The sequence below is a fragment of the Echeneis naucrates genome, chromosome 19 (genome assembly GCF_900963305.1).
Source record: "Echeneis naucrates chromosome 19, fEcheNa1.1, whole genome shotgun sequence".
In the NCBI taxonomy this organism is placed as follows: domain Eukaryota; kingdom Metazoa; phylum Chordata; class Actinopteri; order Carangiformes; family Echeneidae; genus Echeneis; species Echeneis naucrates.
In genome coordinates, this window is record NC_042529.1 from 240,198 (window position 1) to 262,106 (window position 21,909).

The following is a 21,909-nucleotide window of genomic DNA, read 5'->3' on the forward strand; positions in this document are numbered from 1 at the left end:
AGCGTTCTTCTAATTTCTTCTAGGTTCTTCCTCAGAGACTCTTTCGGGAACCGGAGGTCTTTCTTGATTTTTCCAGGTCTTTGGTAGTTCACAGATTACTTTGGTCTGAGCTTTCATTCGGGCTCTTTAGGACATGGGGAGAGCTTTGTAGAACCTCATCTCAGTTGTAGAAGGAAAAATATTATAAAAAAATTAAAATAAAAAAAACGAACAGCAGATTCTCCTCAGGTTCTCCTCGGGTTCTATTCAGCTCCGCCTCAGGTTCTCCTCAGGTTCTCCTCAGGTTCTCCTCAGGTTCTCTTCAGCTCCGCCTCAGGTTCTCCTCGGGTTCTCTTCAGGTTCTCTGGTCTCACTGAGTCCTGAAAGCTGACAGACGGAACAGAACCGGGACCGTGGTTCTGCAGGATCCGGTTTAAAGTGGGACCCCAGGAGAGTCCGGAGAAACCGTTTAAATCCGGAACGAGATGATGAGCCGGGGACTCGGTCCGGCGGGAAGAAAAGTAGAAAACGTGACTTTAAAGCGCGAAGATTCACCAAAAACGCCGCGAAAACCTGGAGCGGAGAAGCACGCGTCACTTTTCCGATCGGAGGAGAGAGAGACCTGCGCACGTGCTACGAGCCTCCGGGGGGGCTGCAGATCCCCGTTATCCGGTCCGGTTCTACAGCTGCTGGTGTGATCCGGGTCAGTTTAATCAGTCTAACACGAAGCAGCTGAAGTTGATCATCATCATCATCTGCTCTGTGTGTGTGTGTGTGTGTGTGTGTGTGTGTGTGAGATTTTAGTTACACACAGTCTTCAGGGCCGGACCAACAACCCCAGAGGAGCTCGGGGCAGAAATGGACCCCCCCCCCCCCCATAGACACTAATAGAGACACTAATAGAGACACAACCACAGAAAAAGATGGTGGTCAGTGATCAATGCTGCTGATTGGCTGAATTGTTGATGACCTCACTGTTATTGACCATCAGCTGTGTGAACTCAGCAAACGAACAGGAAGTGAGTCAGCTGCTGTCCTGTGGCGCCACCTGTTGCCTCATTGCCATTACTGCAGCTCGGTGGAGGTCACCAACAGAAACCCGCCCTCAGGTCAGCAGGTTGCTGTGACATCATCATTAGATTCTGTTGCTAGGCAATGTTGAGCAGGGATGATGACAGGAAAAAGTGTGATGATGTCACTTAAGTCCAAAGGTTGGTATCCCAGACTGACCTGGACTCTGACAATCAGGGGACGACTCCACTGGTTTTAATAGAAGTCGGACTCTGTTGAAGTCTTTGGGAAAATGTCCGTCCTCCTCCCTTATACTGAAGTCTATGGGAAAATGTCCCTTATCCTGAAGTCTATGGGAAATGTCACTCCTACTCCCTTATACTGAAGTTTTCCTGATGAGTTTATGGTCTCAGTCTGACCTGCGATGGCCACACAGTCTCCTCTGGATCTAGATCTAGAAGTATGGTCCAGAGGAGAAAAACTGACTGATGGGTCCAGAGTAAAGAGGCGGGTCTTTAGAGCAGGGGGAGGGGTCTGACTGAATGAATGACTTCACTGTTGGACTGCCAACAAACACACAGACACACACACACACACACACACACACCTGTTGTGTTCAGTTCACATCAGACTGATCGGGCCTCATCACTGAAACACTGAGCATGTGCAAATAGTGTGAACAGGAAGCAGATTGTGCCCCCCCCAGACACTGACATACAAAACCCCTCAGTGTGATGAGAGAAACACAAAGCATGCTGGGAAATATGATAATCGGCCATCAGTGTTTCTGAACAATTGTGATTTTAGCATGTGTGTTGTGTGTGTCAGGAGGCCTTTGACCAACAGTCACTATCTGGATCACAGTGCTCTGCAAAGGTCTCCTCACCTACTGACACACACACACACACACACATGCAAATACACATGTGTAACACACAGAGGCCTGTGTGTGTGTGTGTGTGTCCACAGATAGCAACAGGTTAAACATTAACGCAGGCTGGCTCGTAAAGCTAACACTAGGACAGTGAACCTTTGGAGTTTGATATGATGTGATCACACACACACACACACACACACAGGCCCATGATGACACGTGAACACACACACTCACACGCAGAATGACACAACTCTGATCGGAGGGAGGTGAACTCTGAAATTGCTCAGGTGAGTTTTTCTCTTTTCATCTAAATTTATAACTGAATGAAGTTCAGAAACTTGAATTTTATTTTTCAGAGAGAGAGCATGTGAAGTTAATGTTGTTCATCCGCTCCTCTTCAGTGGTGTGCGATGAACAGCAGACTGAACAAACAGGACTTATAATGGAGAGAGAGAGGAGAGTCGGTGTCGCTCTACTGCTGCTTGTGTTATTCAAAGTAGTCTTGAAGACAGAGAGAGACAAATAAGAAGTGAAGCTCTCTCTCCCCTGAGTGAGTCTGATATTCTGATCCTGATCCTGGACCAGTTTCAGGGTTTAAAGGGTTAAAGGAATACTGAAATAGGTAACATAATGTTTGGTTCAAATAAAACTATGGGTGTGTTTGAATGTAAAGGTGCTCTGTATGTTTTTGCTTGCTGTTTTTGCTAATGTTAGCATGAACAGCTGTTTGTTAGCAGAGCAGAAAAACAGCTGGACACTTCAGACAGATATTAAAGGACAACACATTTCATCAGCACCTCTGAGCTGCCTTTATTCCTTCATGTTTGGATCATTTTGGGGAATTTTTGGGTGGTGTTCAGGCTAAACGTTAACCAACAGATAACTGAGATTAAAGAAGCAGAGCTGGAGGTGAAACAGGCTGATAAGACAGATTTTTTGAAAGGCATGCTGGGAATCGTAGGAGACTCTTGAGTGTCTGTGCCAATCGCTGCTGAAGTCGTTACTGATCATCCAAAGAGCTGATTTAAGTGATTTTGGGTGGATGTTTTGGTTCACGTTTATACCAACGAAAATGAAAAGGAGGTGATGATTTTTGTGAAACTGTCTGATTTATAATATGAAGCCTTAGAACTGAAGCTGATGTGAAATTTAAACCTTTAACCATCAACCTCCAGATAATAAAATTTATGTCAAATTAAAAATGACACATTTTCATCATGTTGACTCAGAAAGTTTGAGTTTTCTTTGACAGAATAAGAGGAAGACATTTGATTCAGCCCCATCAAAGCCACATTGGCTTTTTGTGTTTTTCAGGGGGCAACGGCCTGATCAAACATGCACTGTGTGTGTAACACCCCTCTATCTGCAGTATATTGATTGGTGGATTTTCGCTCCAGCTGCCTGTTTTTCCACCAGCAGACTCTGACCGGTTGAAGTTGAATGGTTTTTTTATTTCATTCTCTTCAGACTGATTCTGGTTTCTATTTGATGTCTAATTCTCTGTTGGAGCTTTAAATGATATTCATGAAGCTCATTGTCCGTAATGAGCGAAGAGATAGTGAGTTTTTAACTGTCATAATCATCAGTCCCAAACTTTGAGCTTTCACTCACTGATGTTTTGAAATTAAACGTAGAGGAGGAAAGTGTGTGTGACGTGAGGACAGAGCTGTTCCGTTTTCTGTGAGGTTCAGATGGTTAGCCTTAAGTAGCCACTTAGCTTTAGATTAAGGAAAATAATTTCATTGTTCAATGGTACTTACTGAACAGTTTGGACACAAACAGACTGATTTAGTTCTGAGAGCATCCAGACTTCATGAACTCACCTGCTGAGTTCAGCCAATCACAAACTGTCCTGATGAAGCTCAATAACACACACAACAGGAACACAACCACAATAATGAAGTCAGTAAATTGATCATGAATAGTTCGATTAGAATGGACATCAAGGAATATGAATCCGTCCCAAAGTTCCCATCATCCCCAGCTGGACCATCCTGTTCCCGCTCAGTCAGAGATGGACGGTCCAAAGTCTGTCAGTGATTAGAGGACAGACCTTGACCCCCAGAAATGGTCCAGGTCTGTCCTCTGTGAGGACACGTGACCCAACAGTTTGTTCAGGGTTTTTTCAGGAACCAGAACTAAACAATGGCGTGTTTCCTTTGTCTTCCAGTGAGCACCCCTAATTTCCCTGATTTACATTTTGCTGTCAATCACATCCAATGGAATCCAATCAGAAAGCAGGCGGAGACTGCGTGACAGGGACGCAAAAGGAGGCGGCGCTCCGCGTGCTCACCCAGCGCACTGGATACCAACTACGGCAGGTAGGAAGCCCCTCAGGTCCTTCTGGTCTGAATCCAGAGAAAGCAGAGCCAGGTCCTTCAGGGTTCAGACGCTCTCACTGCATTTCAGGAAAACGGCCAGCGGCGGTATGGGGGCCCACCGCCTGGTTGGGACGGCCCCCCTCCGGAGAGAGGAAGTGAGATCTTTGTGGGGAAACTACCGAGAGACCTGTTTGAAGACGAGCTGGTTCCACTGTGTGAGAAGGTGAGGAGCAGAAACCTTCAGTCCTTCTACTGACCACCGGGGGGCGACTCCACTGGCTGTAGTCAGAAATGTCCCTCCTCCTCCTTTATGTTGAAGTCTATGTGAAAATGTCCCTCCTCTTCCCTTATATTGAAGTCTATGGGAAAATGTCCCTCCTCCTCAGTAAACGTTTTCCTGATGAGTTTATGGTCTCAGTCTGAAATACAACATGATGTTCATTTTTAAATGAAGCTCTTCCCCAGGCTGTCTCACAGATCTCCCCATAAGCCAACTGTCAACCTCATGAACATTTGGACATTACCGCACTGCTGCGCAACAGACCATTACAAATATATCTAATATTTCTAATGTTAATGTATATATGTATATATGTTCATATATTTCCTTTTGTCTTTCTCTTAATGTGTCCAAGATAGAAACACCAGAGTATGTTTACATACACTTGGCAATAAAATCTGATTCTGATTCTGATTTAGAGGAAAGTAGAGCAGGAAGGAGGGGATAGACTGGGCTTTTTTTTTTTTTTTTACTTTTCAGAGATTTTATTGGAGTGCCAGTATGTACATCAAGATATGTGTATGGGTGTACTGTAAATATTGAGCAGAGATTATGCTGGTGAAGATCTGATACTCTGTTTTGACATCACTTTAATCTGTTCCTCCTCTCTGCAGTTTGGTAAAATATACGAAGTGAGGATGATGATGGACTTCAACGGGAACAACAGAGGTTACGCCTTCGTCACCTTCAGCAACAAGCAGGAAGCCAGAACAGCCATGAAGCAGCTCAACAACTATGAGATCAGGTCAGTGTTCGATTCTTTTCTGATATATTTGAAACATTGGTCACGTTTTCAAAACTCAACTTTCACGTTTATCCAAAATGTTTGCTGTGGTTGCTACAGGAATGGCCGCCTCCTTGGCGTTTGTGCCAGTGTCGACAACTGCCGCCTGTTTGTAGGCGGGATTCCTAAAACCAAGAAGCGGGAAGAGATCCTGTCTGAGATGAGGAAGGTCACTGAGGGGGTCGTTGATGTCATTGTGTACCCAAGCGCCGCTGACAAATCCAAGAACCGAGGCTTCGCTTTTGTTGAGTATGAGAGCCACAGAGCAGCCGCCATGGCCCGCCGCAAACTGCTGCCAGGTAGGTAGCAGCAGTCATTGTTGTGATGTGAAGGTATTGTTATGGAGGGCATCACCCTGCTGGTGCGTTCAAGGACACCCTGGTGTGTGAGGAACTGCTCATAAAAGTAAACACAACATAATAAAAAAGTCAAAGTCTCCTTTTGACTTATCAGCAGCCAATCAGAGCCAGTGCCAGTGAGTCAGTGTCCAATAGAGGAAGAGCTCTGATGGGTGCAATGATAAGATAAAGAATGTACAGTGGAGTGACACGATTGGATGTTGGAAATGCTGTGCTGCTGGTGGCCACACCCCCCACGCCCCACCTAGCAGAGTCAGAAGACGATCTGTAATCAGGTTATGTGTCTCAGGTCGTATTCAGCTGTGGGGTCACGCCATCGCCGTGGACTGGGCAGAGCCAGAAGTGGAGGTGGATGAGGATACCATGGCAACAGTCAAGATTCTGTATGTGAGGAACCTGATGCTCCAAACCACCGAGGAGACAATTGAGAAAGAGTTCAACAGCCTCAAACCAGGTATGACCCCCACACCCCCAACTCACAGAGCACCCGTGTCAGATCGGCCCTGAATGCACCGTGTGGGTCCTAAACTGTGTCCTTTAGGTGCCGTTGAGCGAGTGAAGAAGATCAGAGACTACGCCTTCGTCCATTTTACCCAGAGAGAGGATGCCATCAACGCCATGAACGCTCTCAACGGAAAGGTCAGTGAGGCCGATCTGGATCAGGTGCACAGGTCTATGATGAGATTCTGTTTAGAGTGTGTGCACCCCCCCCCCCAGGTGGTGGACGGCTCTCCTATCGAAGTCACTCTGGCCAAGCCAGTGGACAAGGACAGTTATGTCCGTTACACAAGGGGGACCGGAGGACGAGGAGGATCACTGCTGCAGACGGACTACGCTGCCTACACTCTGGGACAGGTAGGACCCTGAACGCACCATGAAGGACACTGGGAAACAGGACAAATGAGACATCATCAGGATATGACACACGATGAATCTGTGACCTGATGGCTGTGCTAGAGTAAGGGCCCATATTTATTTGATTCAGGGATGCTGTCCTTTGACCTTTTCTCCTCCAGGTGTATGACCCTTCCGCGGCGTATCTCGGTGCACCGGTGTTTTACGCCCCCCAGGCCTACGCTGCCATCCCAGGTCAGTTTCGTTTCCCGGCGGCCAAAGCTCATGTTGGAGGTCGCGGTCTGATCAGGACGCCATCTGTCCGAGGTGAGGGAGGACGCTCTTTATGTGACACATCCTCTCAGAAGAACCTGAAGGAGAACATCTCCACAGGTTGAAATCAAGATGAGCTGAAATTCTCTGACAAAACAGAATAACAGGGAGAAGGAAGTCCAAGCTCAGACTTCATGAGGAATTTCAAAATAAGAGCATCGATATCTTCTGTAAAACATCTGCTCCCCCAGATCTCTCACATCTGGATTATTATCTCTGACAGAAACTTGTTTGATGTCACAAACATCCAGAATTCATTTCCTGGGAGCTAATTTAGCTAAGCTAATGTTAGCATTAGCAGCTGTTTACTCAGTGACTTTCAAACTTTTATTTTTAAATCTTTTGAGTTTTGAATTTAATTTTTGATACTTCATTCATTTCACGTTTCAGTTTTTAATGTTTGAAACTAACAAACTGACCAGCTGATGCTGTTTCTGCTTATGTCAGAACAAAACTAAACATAATTTTGAAAATTGCTCCAATGTCCATGTGGGTGGAGCAGAGCACAGGTGGGTGGAGCAGTTGTAACAGAGGCAGGACTGATTGATGATGATTTAATAATCTGCTTATCAAATTCCAGTTTATCTGTGTCCAATTAGCCGAACAGACCGTGCTGCATTTAAATGATCTGGCTGTTGATTGGGAATCGAACACGATCCAGTGAATCAGGGGCCAAATGCTGTCCAGGTGTGTCGTGGGAGGAGTTTTTGGGTCAGGTGATGATGTCACAGCCTGAGGGTTTCCGCTTTTCTGAATACTACACTTCCCATGAGCGGTGGCCCAGGCCAGATGACATCATCACCTGCTTTCCTTCACTAACAGCCAACAAGGCCAACGAATCGGCTGAGGGGACCAAGGGACAGGAAGTGATGTCACGGCCTCGGTAACCTGAAACAATTCCTCTCACTTCACTCTGGAACCAAAAACAAAATGGCGGAAAATGAATTGTCCAGAGAAATAATCCTCAGTCAGCAGGACAGATGTTTGGTTACCATGACAACCTTTGTAGTGTGAACACCTGGAGTGCTGTTACCATGGCTACCACTGTACCTGTTCACTGACTAAATAATTGTCTGAATGTGATTCTTCTTCCCGGCTGATTTCCGGTGATTTGATTGATTTCACTGCCTTTTCGGTCTCCTGTAGAAATTTACATGACTGTACCTGTAGGGGCTGCGGGGGTGCGGGGGCTTGGCGGGCGGGGCTATCTGGCTTATGCCGCCGGGGGAGGAGCGGTGGGTCGAGGCGGCAGTGGCGCCCCCTATGGCCTGAAGACGGACAAACAGGTGGAGGAGAAACTCTACGACTTACTGCCGGGGATGGAGCTGACCCCCATGAACCCCGCCGCCATGAGCCTGAAGGTCTCCGCCATGAAGCCTGCACCTCAGGTAAGTAAGTCCTGGAGAGTCCTGGAGGGCTGCTCTAGTCCACAGTTCATCTGTTAACTCCTGGTGCCCACCCCTTCAGGTCCTGGAGGAGCTGTGTCAGAAGAATAACTGGGGTCAGCCAGTCTACCAGCTGCACTCGGCCATCGGTCCAGACCAGAGACAGCTCTTCCTCTACAAGATCACTGTTCCTGCTCTGGCAACACAATATCCCAACGTGTAGGACCAGCTGCCGCACACAGAACACTGGGAACACTGGGAACACTGGGAGACACAGATTGCTGGGATCTACTGAAGCTTTCAGTTTCAGTTATTCTTTTAGTTTTGCTTGCGTTTTGTGCAGCTGCTGCAGTTACTGATGTGGACGTGTCGCCTCTGTTTTTAGTCATCCCTTCACTCCTGCTAAACTGTGTGCGTCCGTAGAGGAAGCGAAGATCCACGCTGCCGAACACACCCTGCAGACACTCGGCCTGCAGACAGAGGGCGCTGCCGACACCAGCTGTGCTACTGCTGCCACCGCCGTGGCCTCAGTGGCCTTCCCAGGTATGTGAAGGTCCGTACCAAAGACTAACTCCTCACTCACTAACAGGCTGAGCACGGGGTCCACAGCACACACACTGGTGTCTAAATTCACAATAACAATCATCTGTAGATGTGACCTTTAACCTCTGAAGCTGTCTGCCTGTCAGGCGCAGTTAGTTTGACCGCTGGCCTCTTTCATTTCAAAATAAAAGCGCCCCTGATGGAGGTCTGTGTCTCCCCCCCTCTGCAGGTTACACCCTGGCGAGCCCAGCGTCATCAGCGGTCGCCTCCCAGCTGAAACAGGCCGTCTCTCTGGGTCAGGATCTGACCGCCTACACCACCTACGAAGGCTACCCCGCCTTCGCTGTGGCAACGCGTCACACAGATGGATACGGCGTTTTTTAGAATAAAAGTTTAAAGAGAGGAGAATCTGCAGCTCAAGCTACGTTCACACCATCCTGTTCTCTCAAAGTTCTCTCTTCCTCTAAAAGCTACTACAACACTGGATCCAAAGCTCATCACCACAGAGCAACATCTGATTGGTGCTCAACCATTTCAGTGTGACATCATAGAAGCAGAATTGTGTGAACGCCCCTTTTAGGGACTGAGAGCTGCTGTCGTCCAGAGGCCGAGTTAAAACCAGGTCCAGGACTCTGGATTGGATTTCAGTCTTTGAAAACATTTGGGACTCGTCCGTGACCCTGAAACAACGTCCTCAACCATTTCCTCTCATCCACCATTCTAGTGATTGATTCAGGAGTTGGCCTTTGATTGGCTGAAGGTCTGATTTCATCCCCCACGTTTACAATTTTCATACATTTGATTGGCTGATTTGCTTCTACTATTGTGTTCATGTTGTGTGACGTTGCTCTGAAGAGACCTGGACCTTCTGATGTCTCCAAGGAAGAAAAGTATGTGTGTTTGTGTGGAATGGAGGAAAAAAAAAAAAAAAAACATGCTGATGTTTGGAGTCCAGAGGACATCCTCCTTCTTTTCTGTCCAAACACGAGGCCAGTTTCACTCGAGAGCTTCCCACTCACTGAGAAGCTTTAGAGCAGCTGCCTGAGCGCAGCTCCTCACAGCTGTCAGTAAACCACCACAGAAGAAGAGGCGCTGGGTAAAGGTCCAGTGGAAGCTGAGCAGCTGTGATGATTATCCATCCACCTCATCACTCCACAGCTGACGTTTCTTCTGATACTCCACAAACATCACTCAGGCTGTTTCTATGCAGACAACTCAACAATCCTACAATCCTCAAACTCAGCTTGGCCCCCAATCCTTCACCAGTGGAATTGACAAGAACCTCGCCCTTCAGAAGGAAGTATCTTTATGTTCACTTCCTGGTCGTTACGGTCAATTTGTGATGGTTAGCGTCAAAGCTAACATCTGAGCCTTAATGTTCCCAATCCATAAAATCTGAGCCAATAAAAGTCAAAATGAAAATCCGCTTGTCGGAACTACTGGAACTTATCGGAGTCAAAATGGTGCCCCTGAAGGCAGCGTTCACAGCAGCAGCTGTTTGATGAGGCGTTTACAGCCGATGTCTGAGCTGCGTCAAAGCAGAGACAGTATTAAAGTGTGTGAAGCACTTACCTTATTTTTATACCAGGAAGAAGAATTATCCAGACACTGTTTGTATAGTTTGTGAATTCTCTTTAATTGACTTGGAAACAGTTGAATCTACATAAATCTGCGATGAGGACTAAGAATTGTGGGTTTTTTGGAGGGTTAATGTGTCATTAAAGGAAACTGCTTTGATAAACTGATTCATGATCCAGAATCATCTCAAAATAAAGAAACTGACCAGAACCTGAAGAAGCAGCCCCTTTGTGTGTGTTTCAAACCCAGACTCTTCAGGTGGTCTTGGCCTGGTCCTGGTCTCAGCTCCACCTGAGTCAATGGAAACTTCCAAGGAAGAAGAAACTTAAGTGGTTAGTTCACTGTAGGACAGAACAAAATCTCAGTGGAAACAAAGAAATTATAGCTCCTGTTTTTATTCAGATATGCAGGCATCCAAAAAAAACAAAACAAAACAAAAAAAAAAAAAACATCAAAAGTCAGAAGAACCTTAAAAAAAAATAAATAAATAAACATCAGGGTCAAATATTCTCATTTCCTCCACCTTCTAATTTCTCTGCTGAAGAGGAAGCAGCTGTTCAACATCTGTCAAAGGTTCATGATCGCTGTCGCATTCAGGTACACTCCGATCTCAAGTGCTGCTGGGGAAAGACCTGGAGATGTTTGTATCTGAATGCGACAGATTTTAAAGGCTCATTCTTTTTGTTCATTAGGAGTTTCACCTCTTACATTACATGAGCAGTTTAAAAGGGATGAAATAGAACAAAGAGCCTTTAAAACTATTCAGCCATAAAACTCCATGAGAATGAGAAATAACCAAAAAAAAGAAAATGGGCTAAAACCAGAAAAACCAACAGTATGAAGGCGCTTTAAACACAGCAAACAAAACATTGATAAAAATATTAACTAGAGACAGAAAACACACTCTTCTTCCACAGGAAGACGACCTCACCTGGTCACATTAGTCCAGACAGATCAATCAATGATCAATAAATTAGGCACCTTTTGCAGCAGGAGCAGAAAAACATGGCTGCCTGACTTGTCGCTCAGAAACACAGCATCTCCGTGACCTCCACAGTTCGTGTATTCAGCTAGACCTCAGGCATCCTCAGGTGTCCCGTGCACCCTGAAGCGGTACATGCAGGTGTAGTCCTGGTGGCCCCAGTTGGATAAAACCTTCACCTCGACGATCTGGAACGTTTGATTGTTCTCTTCCTGTCGAGAACAAACAAAGCAGCAGTTTGGTGACTGATAATGTTACAGGGTGGTTGAATGTTTTAGCTTTGTCCTGAATTTGGGGGGGGGGGGCAGAGCCTCCACCTGCAGCGACGACTCACAGTGACGGCGAAGGTCTGCAAAGCGTCACCGTCTTCATTGTAGGTGTAAGCACCCAGCAGCTTCCCTGTTTCCTGGTCTTCGTCTTCCAGACCCTGAAAACAAAATGTCAGTCCAGTGAAACAGGCTCAACATCCAAACAGCATCTGTCATGACGGCTCTTACGTAGACACTGAACTGTCGGGGGGCACTGCTCAGCGTTCTGCTTGGTGCTAGGGATTTGGGGATGTGCTCCAAGGAGAAGGCAGTGGGAAGAATCCTCATGGAGAGGCGAATCACCAGGAAGCCACTGGAACCTCTGAAGGCCCAGCAGTTTCCAGGATGGACGTCCGGCTGCAGGAGGAGAAGGGCGTCAGTGTTTGGTGAGGGTCAGGTGTGTGTGTGTCTCTCTCCCTCAGGTGTGTTACCTGGATCACGGTTCGAGGACTCTGGGAGAAGTACCAGAGAGGAACCCCAAACAAGCTGAGCAGAGCAGCTTTGGTCTCGTACGTCTCTGAGCAGCGTGTGCTTAAGATGCTGCCCCCTGCAGGAGGAACAGACTATCAGCTGTCACACATAGTCACTACAGCAGCATATGTGGATTCCTCCACCACTGAAAACTTAGAGAGTCGTTTCTGAAGGTTTACAGAGACCAGTTCATCCTTCACCTCCAGACTCCAGAGCGTAGTCAGCCAGGCCGGTCCGGTCCTCAGAAAACAGTCGCAGAGCGTTCGCTACGGTCACATGGACATCCTGAAGACACAGGTGACTTTCTGTTTACTGAACTTTTAGGAGTAGACATAAAAAAAAAACAAAAAAAAACAGGTGAAGCAATTAAATGATCTTTTGGACTTATTCACCTCTTGAGTCATGGTGGCCCCAGAAACCATGGAAGCCTTTCTGGGCGCCTCCTGGCTGTGCTGCTGCTCCAACTGCAAGGTGATGTTCTGCAGGATCCTGAGCTCCAGAGATGCCAGCACTGCCTGCAGGTTGTCCCCACTAACATACTGCTGTGACAGCCACTGGACCAGTGACTCCGAGGGGGAGTCTGAGTCGGCCCTGTTCACAGATGCCAGCTGGTTCCCGTAGACAAGAGCCCAGAGCTCCTCACGGACCTGAAAGGACACAAGAGGAAGAGGAGACAGTCAGAGAGCAGGAAGTGGAGACAAGAGAGAGCTTGTGTTTGAGTCATTTCAGTTTTGATTCGGATCAGACTAAATCTTAAATTATGTTAAATATATTAAAATAAATCAAAGTTCTGTTTAAAAAAAAAAAAACACACACACACACACACACACCTCTAACTTCATATTTCCAGTGTTTCAAAAACTAAATCTTCAAAAGTTTGAATATTATCACAGTTAGCTAGCGAGGCTAACACTGGTGCTTCATGACAATTCTCTAACCCTCTGTTCGATTCCCTGCAGTCGTTGGCAGCTGCACTTGGCAGTCAGACCCTTGACATCCCGCCTGATGTCCCCCAGGGCTGCCTCCAACCTCGCCACCTCCGTCAGCAAGGCATCATGGGACTGCCAGTCCACACCAACGCTGGAGGAAGTCAGTGAAGAGGAACAGGTTTTACTGAGCGACACTTTGAATCGTGTTGGAGGGTTTGATGTTCCCGTGATGGTCACCTGACGGCAGCTGGAAGCGTTGACGGTGTAGATGAGTCAGCCAGGGCAGCAGCTTGTCTCCACTGAAGCTCCTGAGGGTTCACAAACAAAGACTGGGTTAGGATTTTTCCTGTCTGAACAAATGAAAGTGTGGTTGGGGCTTACCTCCATCTTGGTGGCGAGCGCCTGCAGCTGTCGCTCCAGCTGATGCAGACGAGACGCTCGACTCCGTTGATGCAACAAATCCTGCTGTCGAACCTGCACACAAGTTCCCCATCACACTCAGTGATGGACCAACAATGTAAAACATCGTCCAATCATTCACACAGACGAGACACTTAATCTATAATGCAGTCAGGTGGAGACTACTTCTGATGTCCCTCAGTCCTGAGTCCAGTAGCTGACCTGCTCTCTCTGTCGTCTCTCCTCGTCCAGTCGCTTCCTGAGCTGGGACAGCTGATGCTCCATCATGCCACGCTCGCCCCTCTGAGCAGATTCCAGCAGTTGCTGTTGGAGGTCGGTATAGAGGCGGAGGATTTCCCTGTGTCTCTGCTCTGCTCGCCGCCCTCTGACCTCCACCTGCTCCCAGAGCACCATCAGACTCTGCTCCAGGCGAAGGAGGCGGGCCAACTCTTCCTGGGAGAAGATGAAGACTTGAATTAAGAGTCTGACCATACTGACCTGAACCTGAAAGTGTCGCAGCCGAACAACTGATAAATGAGACCAGCTGAACCGACGGCGTTTGCACCTCCTCTACTGGTCCACTGTAAACTGGCTCCTCCTCCACAGTGCCCTCTGTGGATTGGCTCTGAGGGGTGGAGCTGTAGGACAGACTGGGGACATCAGACACGGCCATCCTCCACTCACTGACGTTGACGGCCTGAAGGACAGACTGTAGACCAGCTGGACCGAACCAACACAGGCCTGCAGGGACAGAACGAAAACCGGATCAGATAAACATACAGCTGGATTTAATTTAACGACTGACGTGAACTTTAATGCTTATCTTGAAGCTGTCTAAGTGCAGGAACTTACAGAACAGGAGCAGCAGGAGAACCAAGAGCTGCAGAGAGAACCTACAGGAGAACCTCAGTCAGTCCTGAATCTAAACACACTGAAATCCTTCATCTGGTTGACCTGTGTAAGAGTCTACATTCAATCCCAAGAACCCAGAAAATTAGATAATAATAATAATAATACAAATTTTTTTTTTACCTAATTAATATGCAAATTGATGCCGCAAAGCCTTAAATGAACAACCTCACAGCTGATTTTGTTTCTCGGTTACAATGGTGACAGGACACAAACAGACAAACCTACCGAGTCACAAAGGAGCTGGTGGTCACATGACACCATCGTCTGCCAAGCAACCTGAACGCTTCACCTGCATGCAGACAGACAAACAGAGTTAGCCGTTCCAAATTTCCGAGTGAAGGACGATGTCACACAATAACACAGGGACCTGTGGAATAAGCCCCATCCCGTTTTTGGAGCAAGACAGAAGAGCGAAGAGGAAGAGCATCCCGTCACACAGTTAATAGACAGAATCCGACATGGAGCTGTGACCCAACACGCTGCATGAAAAGGAAAAAGCAGAGGGATAAATGAGGTGGAGACATGGCGTTAACCTGCGTGGCCTGCGGCGCTCCTGGAAATCAGACAGGTTCTCTGGGCCAGAGGCCAAAGAGCTGAAGCAGCTGCCCGAGTGAGTCCACAGAGACCTGAAGCTGAAGAGCAGACGGCTGTCAGAGCCTCTGTGGAGCTACAATGTAAACGCAACATCTGGATGTCCAGGAAGTTACCATGACAACTCAGGCTTAAGACTCTTCAGCACTGGCTTCACTTTTCAGACCCAGAGTCCAGGTTCCTGGTCTGTACAGGACCCAGAAAAAGAATAAATATCTGATGCTTCTTCATGAGGAAGCTTGACTGAGTGAAGGGACACTTTAATGTCGCAACAGGTTGGACACACGTCTTCCTGCTGGGACCTTAAAGTCTTCAGGTCAAAGTCATACCAGAGCTGAATGTGACTATACTAAAGCATCGGACTGATCCTGAACCTGTAAAAACAGTCGTACTCCACATCAGCTGCAAGACACAGGAAGTCAGGGACGACCCCGAGGACGAAGACGAGGGGACTGCATCCATCACCGAGCAATGTCTCACCTTACAGTCGCCACCTGTTGGTGTTAGCAGAGGTCAACCAATTTAACTCCAGCTGCAAGTAACACCTGTGTAGAGCTGCAGGATCCGGTTCAACTCAACGACACACTTTAAATCATCATGAGACAGAAGCTTCCTGTCATCACAGCAAGTGTTAGATTATTAAAATGGAGACAAGGGCCGATCCTCGCCGAACTCATCTGTTTCACTCCTGAATAGAGCAGGAATGGCATAAACACAGGGTGTGTGTCTGGACTCACACAGAGACCCATTGGGGCGCTGCTCCTCTGGGTTTAACTCCTTCAGTCTCATGGCTCCACCTGTAACAGAGAGGAAACACAGTGAAGTGCTGACAAAGTCCACATTGGTCCTGAGAGGAGGACCAGCACCGACTCCAGGCAGGGACACAGATTTGCATTTCACCGTGACAATAGGCAAAACCTGTTGGGGCGGGAAACGATGCAGGTGAATGTGAGGTCATGAAGGATGACAGAAAGAAAAAAACAGAAGTCACATGACTCCAACACCACAACCTCATGCAAACCGGAGCGGTACAGAGACCGAGTGATTTTAGGGACACGTGCAGGTGAACACCAGGAGAAAGAACCTTTAGACTCGCTGAGCCATCGGACGTAACAGATAAATCCCAACGCAGACTAAAAGACAAGTCCTTCAGAGTCAGTACCTCCACGTCTGCGGTCAGTTTGTGCTTCACAGAACAGACTCTGACACACCTGCCAGGTGTTGGTCAGTGCAGAGACGCAGGACGCTGCAGCTCTCTGGACACTTATAACTGACCAGTCCACAAACAGCTGCAGCACATCTGGAAGAGCCAAACCACACGGGTCATAATTCAGTACAGACAGATCCGTGTTCAGCTACAGTTCAGGGAAGTCAAATGACTCAGTGAGTTCAGCTGCTGCTTGAGTCAGAGATTTACATACAAAGGCGCAAACAAAACAGTTTGTAGCCTCAGGCTACAAGACAGACGGACGGACGGACGGACGGACACACACACACACACACACACACACACACACACACACACACACACACACACACACACACACACACACACACACACACACACACACACACACACACACACACACACACACACACACACACACACACACACACACACACACACACACACACACACACACACACACACACACACACACACACCTTTTCTGCTCTTGCGGCTCCGGTCTCGGCAATAGATGGTGGGTGTTTCAGGTTCCACGTGGTCAGATTGCCGTGTCACAAAGGGCATGGGCGAGGCAACTTTGGAGGAAGAGCAGTAAGGGGTCGTAGACTCCGTCCTGTCCAAGTGCAGCTCACAGTCTCGACAGTAAACCCTGCTGGACGCTTGCACTGGGTGTTTGGGGCAGCAGCTGTCTGAACCAAGCAGAGTGCTGTTTGCCAGGACGCTGCTCTGCTCTGCTATGATGGTGCTTTCTGTGACAGAACACAATGTGAAATGTGACAATTTAAGCTGTGTCTGTAACTGTAGGAAGAAATTACGTCAAACTGACCTTTAGGATCAGGGTCATGGTCCAAACCTGAAACAGCAGGAGGAAGAACATCAGCGTTGGAGTAAAACCAAAACCATTTCATCCCAACAACCTCATTTTAGAGATACATTAAATTAATAAATCAGCTGCAGGTTCTCAGTCTCAGGACCAGGACTTCTAAAACTGGTAAATTTGTGATTTGACTCTGGGTCTGACTGAGGCTCAAACGTGGGTCCAGTTCTCCATCCTCTCTGCTCTGTCACCTGATCGCATGGAGCCAGCAGGTGAAGGGCTTCAGATGGCTTCAGATGGGCTTCAGAAACCCAATATGTTCATGGAAAAAAAACTGAAGTGGATGATTTAAAAGCAAGGTGTTTTACCCCAGATGGTGTCGACCAGCGTGGTCTCCTGGATGGAGGACTCGTCCAGCAGGGAGGAGAGCAGGGAGGCATCTGAGGCCAAGCTGTGGATGCTGCTGTTATGGAGTGAATGACTGGATGCTTTACGAGGAGTCTGGACAAGAAGAGACTCTGAGCAGGAGACGGAGTGCTGCTGAGAACGGCGAGACTTCAGAGACCTGGTAGGAGACAAGGACGAAGAAACAGGACAATGAAGAACAGAGGAGACAACACAATGGAAGCAGGAAGTGCCATGGTGTCACCTGACTCACCTGGAGTTCCTCCAGCCCCCCTCCCCCACACTGAAGGAGGAGCTGGCATACGGCAGGCCACGGTCCAATAGGCCGTCGTCCAACCGAAGGCTGCGTCTGGACATGATCCTGGTCCTGAGCGAGGAGACGACCTGCTGCTCCTTCTCGACGTCCGACACTGAGGAGGAGGAGTAGCTGGAGCTGAGGAGGAGGAAGAGGAGCAGTCAGCTATGTTCAAAAGCTCAAAGGTATAACACCACCATTTGGTGGAAGGAAGTAAGAACAAGCTAGAGGAATAAACGAGACAAAAGGTTGAGCGTCTCAGAGTCAACTAATGATTGATTGCAACTGAAGAAATTATACACCTTCTATAAGCTGTTCAGTGTCCAAGAAGATTAACCAATCAGAAGAGCCCATCACAGCTGAACAGGGCAGAAATGGCACACACACACACTCAACAGGTGAGATACCTACAGATCAGTCCAGCCCCAGCTCTGCAGATCCACATCCTCATCATTCATTATACACACACACACACACACACACACACACACAGAAAACAAACACACAGGAAGACATTTGTGGCAGCAGCACAGTTCAAGTTCACCTTTGACCATCTTAGACAGCACTTCCTGCTTGAGCATGTGGGTCAGTGAGGTGTTTAGATCCCGCCCCTCCCTCGCACACTCGCACACAGTAATCATAGTTGATGAAGCTACGTAATCACAGGCCTCCCACCTGAACTCGTCTCCAACATGAGGTCCAGAGGAGGCAGATGGATCCTCCTGACTGACCTGAAGTGTTTCAGTGTGAATTGGTGGGAGGCCTGACAGGTGAGATCGTTTCCTTCAGCAACAGGAAAAGAGACAGGAACTGACTGCTGCAGGTTAGCTGGAGTTCCTCCTGTTCAGATCACCTGTGATATCTCCCTCTCTCAGTCTGACCAACCTCCATAAACCTCTTTGGATTATCTAGCAGCTTCACTTTGAGCCAATTAGAGCCTCTCAGAGCAGACCATCGGTGCTGCATTGACCTGTAGTCTCCTGCTGAGGGCGCCGTCAGCATGCTGTCACATTTTGAATAAAGCTAATTTTTCCTCAGCTGATGAAATCCTGCAGAACCTTTATTTCAGTGTGGACTCCATATCTGTCTTAGTATGACAGTTAGTGTCGTCCTGGACCTCCTGACACCAAGCAGCTGTTTAATGTGCCACTCTCTATCTTCACATGGGAACCAGGCTCCCCCCCCCCCACACACACACACACACAAAGCTGATGACAGTGAGTGTGTTCAGCTTCAGCTGTTACTGAGAGCTCACAACATTATCAGATTAGTCACTTTGACTACTTTATCATTACAACAACAACAACAACAAAACGGCGCTGGTTGTGAACGTGAATAGTGCATGTGTGTGTGTGTGTGTGTGTGTGTGTGTGTGTACAGGTTACCCACGCGTTTTACATCGCGACACGTTTAAAGGGCCGGTCAGTTTCAGCCAATCAGCGTGGAGCTCAGACGCAGACGCCTCAGGCAGCCAACAAAAATCGGAAATGGGCGGAGCCCCGCGAAAAACGAACGACCGACTGGCTGGCTAACGTTAGCATTAGCTCTCATGACGATTGACAAACAACCATAAAAAGACACAGAGACACACGGACACGGAGTACTCACCGGAAGTTGCTAAATCTCTGTCTTGAGAACTAACGGATGCTAACCAAGCTAACCTACAGCTTCCGGTCTGCCTTTTTTCCCGCCCTGAGTGTCAGCTCTCAGGTGGTTTCTCTCCGTTTTCACGGACTTTAACGTCAGACCGGGTACCACAGAACCGGGACCCACAGAACCAGGACCAGGTCTGCTCTGACGGACCGGGATCAGGTTTTATAGACTCCGGAGAACAGCGCCCCCGCGGCGGGAACGCGGAACTGCACAGATGGTAGATGATGGAGAGAAGGCTCACTCCTCCTCACCTGGTCTGGACCTTAGACCGTTCAGGATCTCAGACCTCGTCTGGATCTTACACTTGTTCAGGATGTCGTACCTGGTCTGGATGTTAGTGTTATGGTTTAATGTTTTATTGGGGTGGACAAAATAACAGGAACACCTGTGGTGATAATACGACACAGTTTAAACACAAACTGAACTTTCAACCCTTCCTGAAGGAAGATTCATTGCAGAGCTGATTCCAGTTCACCTCAACAACAGCTAAAGTGAACAAAATCATTCATCTGTTGAAAGTAAAAATTTATCTGAAATTGCTCATTGGCCCCATTAACGTCCCACACTGATGTTGCAGATCTTGCAGCTGGGGTCTTTCTTGGCGTTGGCGGTGGAGAGACTCATGAGCTGATGTCCACTGATCTGTGACACGGTTCCCAAAGAAAGATCCACGGGCTCCGTGTAGATCACCTCCAGGACCACATTCTGAGCGTGTAGGAAAGACAGCTGGCCTTCTTCCTCCTCCGTGTAGGTCAGGAAACGATTGTTGGATCTGTCCAGGACAGGTAGCCTCCCTCGACAGAAGACATCCCCTTTGGAGCCGGCAGGAGCCAGGACCAGGATGACGTAATGGTAGGACGTGTACATGCAGTAGAAATCCCCAAAGTAGATGTTGGTGTTGTGGTTGAAGAGGTCCTCTGCTCTGATCTGTAAAGAACGACAGAATGTCTTCAGATCCTGCTCTGTTTTTAACATTATGTTGTTTTCTGTCACTGTGAGATGGAGGCCATGTCCAGAGTTAGCTTTTCTCTTTCATCTCTGAAGTTTTGAAAAATATAAAATTTACAGTTCAGTGTTCATATTCTTTAATGTTACAAGGAAATTCCTTTGATAATAAATAAAAAAAATAAAAAAATAAAAGTAATCAAAAATAAACACATGAAAGGAACAAATAATCAACATTCTGAATGTTTTTTTAATTTCACTGGTGAGGCACTGAACCATTGTCTCATCACCTGTCCACGGCCGTACCTGGAAGCGGTAGGGTCCATATGGGGAGTCCTGGGGGGGCTGTCCGGTATTGAACTCTGTGTTGCAGCTGAAGAAGATCCCCTCCAGTTTGGCACTGATGGGTGACCCGTGGCTACCACTGTTGTCTTTAACCACTGGCAGCATTTGCTGGCACTGGGTGTCCCTGGACGGACAAGAGGAACTGTTGACAGCACACATGGGGTTAAAATGCACCTGTGGGGGGAGTGGCACCCACCTGTCTTGTTGGAAGAACTCCCTCTGCTGGTTCCTGTAAAAGACAGTGAATGGCAGCATCCTGCCGGCGATGGCCTCGGCTTTCTGCAGCAGCTGCTTCAGATGGACGGAGGAATAATCTGCAGACACGGAACATTTCTGATCTCTATAGTCTTCTACTTAGTGCTCAGCCCAACTTTACTGACCCGCTGTCTCTGGTCTGGATACCAGATCAGTGCATGTTCAGGTTTCTGTCAAAATCAGTCACCTGCAGTGCAGAATTCGATTATCTCACTCCACAGAGAAACACTGTAGTCTCCATCTGCCCGCTTGGCGGCTGTCTGGACGGCCACCGTGTACTCCGTACGAGGACTCAGGAACCAGTGACCTCTCACCATCATCGGCAGAGGAACCGCCTTCGCCACCAGCTTGGTTGGCACATCCTGAAAAACAAAGATGAAGACCACAGTGCTTCCATCAGCATTAACATGTATGATCAGGTCAAGCTGATCACACGTCCTCAAAGTGAACCTTGAGTTTGAACTTGTTGTCCTTCCTGATCTCCTTCTTGTTGAGGTCAATGAAGAAGTGTGTGATCCTCTCTCTGCCTCTGATTTCCATGTCCCAGCTGATCTTGAAGGAATCACATGTGATATTACTGATCCGGATCTGCTGAGGAACCGGCAGGTTGTCCATGTTCCCAAAGCTGCTGTCTGCAGAATCTGTGCCAGGACATCAGCTTTTAGTTTGACTCATGAACAAACAGGCCCTCCTCAGTCATCTCCTCCTGTTATTTCCTTATATTTCCTGGACCACAGTGGTGACGATGATGATTGCTTGTGAAATTAACCTTTGACCTTTAAGAAGTGTCATAAATTTTATTTAAATTATGTGAGTTAAATTTACCCTAAAATCAAACCATTCATGCTGTGGAGGATTACCAAACCCCCCAGGGAAGAGGACTGTAGCTGTGTGAACAAGCTGATGTCCCCACAATATGACTAATACAAGCACTCACTGACACACACACTGACCTGTGCGGTCACACAGCTTCAGACTGCCCAAGGCTCCATCAGATGATCCAGTAAAACCAGCTGAACCTTGTGACGCTCCAGTTCACTGATTCTGCTCTGTCTGTCTGACGCTTGTTTTATCTCCCCCTCTTCTTGATCGGCCTGTTACATCACTGCAGCAGAAAGAGAGCGAGAGA

At 47.8% G+C, this 21,909-nt stretch overlaps 3 protein-coding genes across 4 annotated transcripts; 1 reads left to right on the top strand and 2 right to left on the bottom strand.

Moving 5' to 3' along the window:
- Positions 1 to 2,058: 2,058 nt before the first annotated feature.
- a1cf (apobec1 complementation factor) lies at positions 2,059 to 9,090 on the top strand. Its single transcript, XM_029527682.1, has 13 exons — positions 2,059 to 2,154; positions 4,038 to 4,188; positions 4,277 to 4,411; positions 5,083 to 5,213; positions 5,313 to 5,551; positions 5,901 to 6,065; positions 6,153 to 6,250; positions 6,329 to 6,466; positions 6,628 to 6,772; positions 7,925 to 8,166; positions 8,246 to 8,382; positions 8,549 to 8,706; positions 8,936 to 9,090. Exons 2-13 carry the CDS (start codon positions 4,087 to 4,089, stop codon positions 9,088 to 9,090), a joined length of 1,845 nt encoding a protein of 614 aa, XP_029383542.1. The 5' UTR covers positions 2,059 to 2,154; positions 4,038 to 4,086.
- Positions 9,091 to 10,681: 1,591 nt separating this feature from the next.
- LOC115059893 (SUN domain-containing protein 2-like) lies at positions 10,682 to 19,379 on the bottom strand. 2 transcript variants are annotated; one of them, XM_029527639.1, is made up of 22 exons: positions 19,191 to 19,379; positions 17,541 to 17,720; positions 17,251 to 17,447; positions 16,892 to 16,918; positions 16,542 to 16,814; positions 16,039 to 16,176; positions 15,614 to 15,673; positions 15,251 to 15,370; positions 14,819 to 14,917; positions 14,511 to 14,574; positions 14,226 to 14,266; positions 13,939 to 14,114; positions 13,596 to 13,826; positions 13,356 to 13,448; positions 13,212 to 13,282; positions 12,984 to 13,125; positions 12,438 to 12,692; positions 12,246 to 12,330; positions 12,006 to 12,121; positions 11,764 to 11,931; positions 11,601 to 11,693; positions 10,682 to 11,478 (listed from the first exon to the last, which is right to left on the bottom strand). In XM_029527639.1, the coding sequence occupies exons 2-22, from the start codon at positions 17,642 to 17,644 to the stop codon at positions 11,362 to 11,364; spliced, it is 2,670 nt and encodes an 889-aa protein (XP_029383499.1). In that variant the 5' UTR covers positions 17,645 to 17,720; positions 19,191 to 19,379; the 3' UTR covers positions 10,682 to 11,361. The 2 variants fall into 2 exon arrangements, with proteins under 2 accessions (XP_029383499.1, XP_029383500.1); XM_029527640.1 differs by having other exon boundaries at positions 11,584 to 11,693.
- A 408-nt stretch (positions 19,380 to 19,787) lies between these two features.
- LOC115060195 (phytanoyl-CoA hydroxylase-interacting protein-like) lies at positions 19,788 to 21,395 on the bottom strand. Its single transcript, XM_029528054.1, has 5 exons — positions 21,231 to 21,395; positions 20,968 to 21,142; positions 20,722 to 20,839; positions 20,487 to 20,649; positions 19,788 to 20,162 (listed from the first exon to the last, which is right to left on the bottom strand). Exons 1-5 carry the CDS (start codon positions 21,393 to 21,395, stop codon positions 19,788 to 19,790), a joined length of 996 nt encoding a protein of 331 aa, XP_029383914.1.
- Between the last annotated feature and the right edge of the window lie 514 nt (positions 21,396 to 21,909).

Bases quoted from the DNA above. Each gene is read 5' to 3' on its own strand.
- a1cf (XM_029527682.1), top strand. From the start codon at position 4,087: ATGGAATCCAATCAGAAAGCAGGCGGAGACTGCGTGACAGGGACGCAA. The intron at 6,467-6,627 runs GTAGGACCCTGA...TTTCTCCTCCAG, and splicing joins CTGCCTACACTCTGGGACAG to GTGTATGACCCTTCCGCGGC. The intron at 6,773-7,924 runs GTGAGGGAGGAC...GGTCTCCTGTAG, and splicing joins CAGGACGCCATCTGTCCGAG to AAATTTACATGACTGTACCT.
- LOC115059893 (XM_029527639.1), bottom strand. From the start codon at position 17,644: ATGTCCAGACGCAGCCTTCGGTTGGACGACGGCCTATTGGACCGTGGC. The intron at 15,371-15,613 runs GTGAGTCCAGAC...TAACACCAACAG, and splicing joins GCGCCCCAATGGGTCTCTGT to GTGGCGACTGTAAGGTGAGA. The intron at 11,694-11,763 runs GTAAGAGCCGTC...TTTTGTTTTCAG, and splicing joins CCCGACAGTTCAGTGTCTAC to GGTCTGGAAGACGAAGACCA.
- LOC115060195 (XM_029528054.1), bottom strand. From the start codon at position 21,395: ATGGACAACCTGCCGGTTCCTCAGCAGATCCGGATCAGTAATATCACA. The intron at 20,840-20,967 runs GTGACTGATTTT...CCGTGTCTGCAG, and splicing joins AATCGAATTCTGCACTGCAG to ATTATTCCTCCGTCCATCTG. The intron at 20,650-20,721 runs GTGGGTGCCACT...TTGTCCGTCCAG, and splicing joins GAGTTCTTCCAACAAGACAG to GGACACCCAGTGCCAGCAAA.